The 2,954-nt window shown below is 64.8% G+C and overlaps 1 protein-coding gene across 1 annotated transcript; it reads right to left on the bottom strand.

The window, feature by feature from the left end:
* Positions 1-1,550: 1,550 nt before the first annotated feature.
* On the bottom strand, positions 1,551-2,222 carry BHLHE23 (basic helix-loop-helix family member e23). The gene has a single exon (XM_005894004.2). The coding sequence runs from the start codon at positions 2,217-2,219 to the stop codon at positions 1,551-1,553; it is 669 nt and encodes a 222-aa protein (XP_005894066.2). The 5' UTR covers positions 2,220-2,222.
* Positions 2,223-2,954: the final 732 nt, after the last annotated feature.

Here is a 2,954-nt window from a genome sequence, read left to right as displayed (position 1 = left end):
ACTTTATAATAAGCAGCTCTGTTTCAGATTATAAGTAACTAATTTATAAAGTTGATTCAGAGTCACTTTGAAATGACCCTAGAAGTTAATGACACTCGGATTGCAGTTATCTAAAAGGCATTTGAAACACACTTTCCAACACTCAGTTTTTAGAATGTGCAAAACTGATAAACTAGTCTGTTATGGGGGGAAAGACAATAAAAAATAAATATGGAAATTAGCAAAAACCAGTATTAAACATATGTCTTTATGAATAAGACTTAATCACACACTTCATTTTGCAAATACAAAAGGGCCTTTTGAGATGTATTAATTAAAGTTAACCGCTGTAGACAGGCCGCTTTGTAGGGCCGCAGTCCTCTCCCTATTAGCATAGCATTAACGACAGCCGCGGAAATTGGGTTAATAAAGCCGGGTATTGTGGCAGAGCCGGCGAGCGCAAACCGGCGAGCACAGCTCGGTCCCTCTGGGAGGCCCAGGCTGTGCGCGGCGCGTGGACCCCGGCTGGTGGCAGAGTTCTGAGTTGAGAATTGCCTTTAAAAGAGATCCCATCACCGTGATCATTGGCCAGGGCGTGCCCCAGCAGCATGTACTCACCGGGGCCGGGTCACCTCTCCCAGAATTGTGCGGGGTCGGTGGAGAGGGGCCTTGGCCTGTCACCAGGGCTAAACTAGGCCCTCCCCTGACACCCCAGGAGCCCTCCTCCATGCAGCCGCCTTTAAGCAGAGGGCGCATCTCGGTCTCCATACAGCGTCACCAGGGCCGCGCCAGGGCGGTGGTGCCTGGAGAGTCCAGGGGCTGCTTAGGGACAATGGGAAGCAGCCGGCGTCAACGTCCGCTCACCCAGAGGTCAACATCTCCAGGCAGGCTAGAAAAGAAACGTAACAGACGGGAAAGGCGAAAAGCTACCAACCGGGGTCTTCTTGCGTCCGCGGTCTAGCTCCCTTGCAACCACAGTTGCGGGACCCGGTTGGGGAGCATCCGGCAGTTCCGCTCCTGCGGCGCGGTGAGGGGGTCATGGAGCCGGCGGAGGCGGAACACGTCCACCCAGAGCGCGGCCTTGCGGTTGGCAAGACGGCCGACGGAGGCCAAACATGACCCCCGAGAAGGCCGGGACCCGGGCTACCCTCTGTCCCTGCGCTCTGAGAGCCCCCAGGTGGGTCTGGGGAGGACCACCCCCGGGGGGATCGCGCCAATCCCTGTTCCCGCTGCGACCCCGGGTTTCTTTTTGAGGCTGAGCGGTGGCGCCCAGACAAACACGGTTGGTCAGCCTCGTCCTGTCTCCAGGATCGATGGCTGGCGACGTCCGGAGAGTGCCCAGGGGCGCTGCAGGATCTAGGACCTGGATTCCAGCACCCCGTTGTCCGGTCCAGTCCCACTCCCGGCTGGGCTTTGCTCTTCTGTTCCGCCGGCCCAACTGCTCAGCGCACAAGGGCTGGAAGCGAGGTGCGGCCGTCTTCCCATGAGCGGAGTCCAGTGGGGGAGGGTGGCAGTCATGGGGGCAAGGTAAAATAAAGGACGCGTGCGGAAAGAGGGACGGCCCAGGGCCCTTAGGGCTTCTCGTTACAGTGTTTGCAAAGCGCCGAGGGCGTCCCGGAGAAGGCGGCGCACTTGTCTGGACAGGGCAGCGCGGCGCTGGCAGAGAAGGGGTACAGTGCAGCCTGGCCGAAGGGTGTCAAGGGCGCGGCGGCCACCGGCGTGGCCAAGCCCTGGCCGTGGTTGAGGTAGGCCACGAGGCGCCGCATCTCGTCCAGGGCCTGCGCCTGCATGAGGATGTAGTTCTTGGCAAGCAGCAGCGTGGCGATCTTGGAGAGCTTGCGCACCGACGGGCTGTGCGCGTAGGGGATCACCGCGCGCAGACCGTCCAGGGCGTCGTTCAGGTCGTGCATCCGCCGGCGCTCCCGGGCGTTGATGCTCAGCCGCAGGGACCGCTGCTCCCGGGGCCGCCGCCGTCCGTCCGCCGCGCTCCCCGGCCCGCGCCGCCGCCTCCGCCGCTCGAAGGCGTCGTCCTCGTCCCCGCTCTGCTCGCCGCTGCTCTCGGCCGCCGCGGCCGGGACTCGGGGCGCTGACGCCGCGGGGAGGTCACTTCCCGTGCCCGGCATGCCGTAGCCGCGGGCCGCCTCCGGTCCCCGGGCCGCCCCGTAGGCGAGGCCCGCCGCCGCGTAGCCGTGGCTCAGCTCCAGGTACGCGTCCCCCGACAGCGACTTGAGCTCTGCCATGGCCGCGCCTCTGGGCCCGAGGGCCCGCCGGGCCGGCAGGTGCTCCTACGGCCCAGGCCGTGCTGCCCCAGGGTCCGCGGTCGCGCTGGCCGCCGGCGCCGCCTCGGTCCCGCTCCCGGCTCGCGCGTCCGTCCGGCAGTCAGTCAGTCCCCGAGCCTCCCAGGGCCTCGGCCCCGCCTCTTGGTCGCCTCCCCCTCCCCCTTCTCCCCTCCCCCTCCTATTCCGTCTCTTTCTCTCCTACCGCCCCCGACCCCACCCCCACCTCTCGCGGCCGCGCGCTGGGCTGGGCTGGGGAGCGCTTTACCTCCCACTCGCGCCGCCACTCCCCCTTTAAGGTGCGGAGGCGCCCGCTGGGACTTCGCAGCCGTCCAATCAGAGGGGACCTGGTGACCGCCTCTTTCTGGAGCCTGGCCGCTTAGGCGGCGCAGACCGACGGCCAAGGGTGGGAGAGCCGCCAGGATGAGGGAGCCGGGGGCCTGGTTGGAGACAGTGGTGGACGCGGTGGACGTCTCCGCGTCTCAGCGCTGCCTCCTGCTGCTCCCGGGGGTGCAGCCGCTGTACGCTCCTGTCCCTCGTGGGCACCCTCCTCAGTCCGGCTCCTTTTCTTCTTCTGTGCCATTTTCAGGAGCTACGTCCGGCGTCGCGCAGACAGGGATTAGAGCAGGGAGCGCGCAGAACACCGCGGAGCCCGACCAGCCGAGTCCGGTTCAGGTGCCGAGCGCACGCCTGGGGCGC

This window comes from Bos mutus, chromosome 13 (genome assembly GCF_027580195.1).
Source record: "Bos mutus isolate GX-2022 chromosome 13, NWIPB_WYAK_1.1, whole genome shotgun sequence".
Classification (NCBI taxonomy): domain Eukaryota; kingdom Metazoa; phylum Chordata; class Mammalia; order Artiodactyla; family Bovidae; genus Bos; species Bos mutus.
The sequence above is the reverse complement of the archived record's forward strand: the minus strand, read 5'-3'. Positions and strand labels throughout refer to the sequence as shown.

Bases quoted from the DNA above. Each gene is read 5' to 3' on its own strand.
- BHLHE23 (XM_005894004.2), bottom strand. From the start codon at position 2,219: ATGGCAGAGCTCAAGTCGCTGTCGGGGGACGCGTACCTGGAGCTGAGC.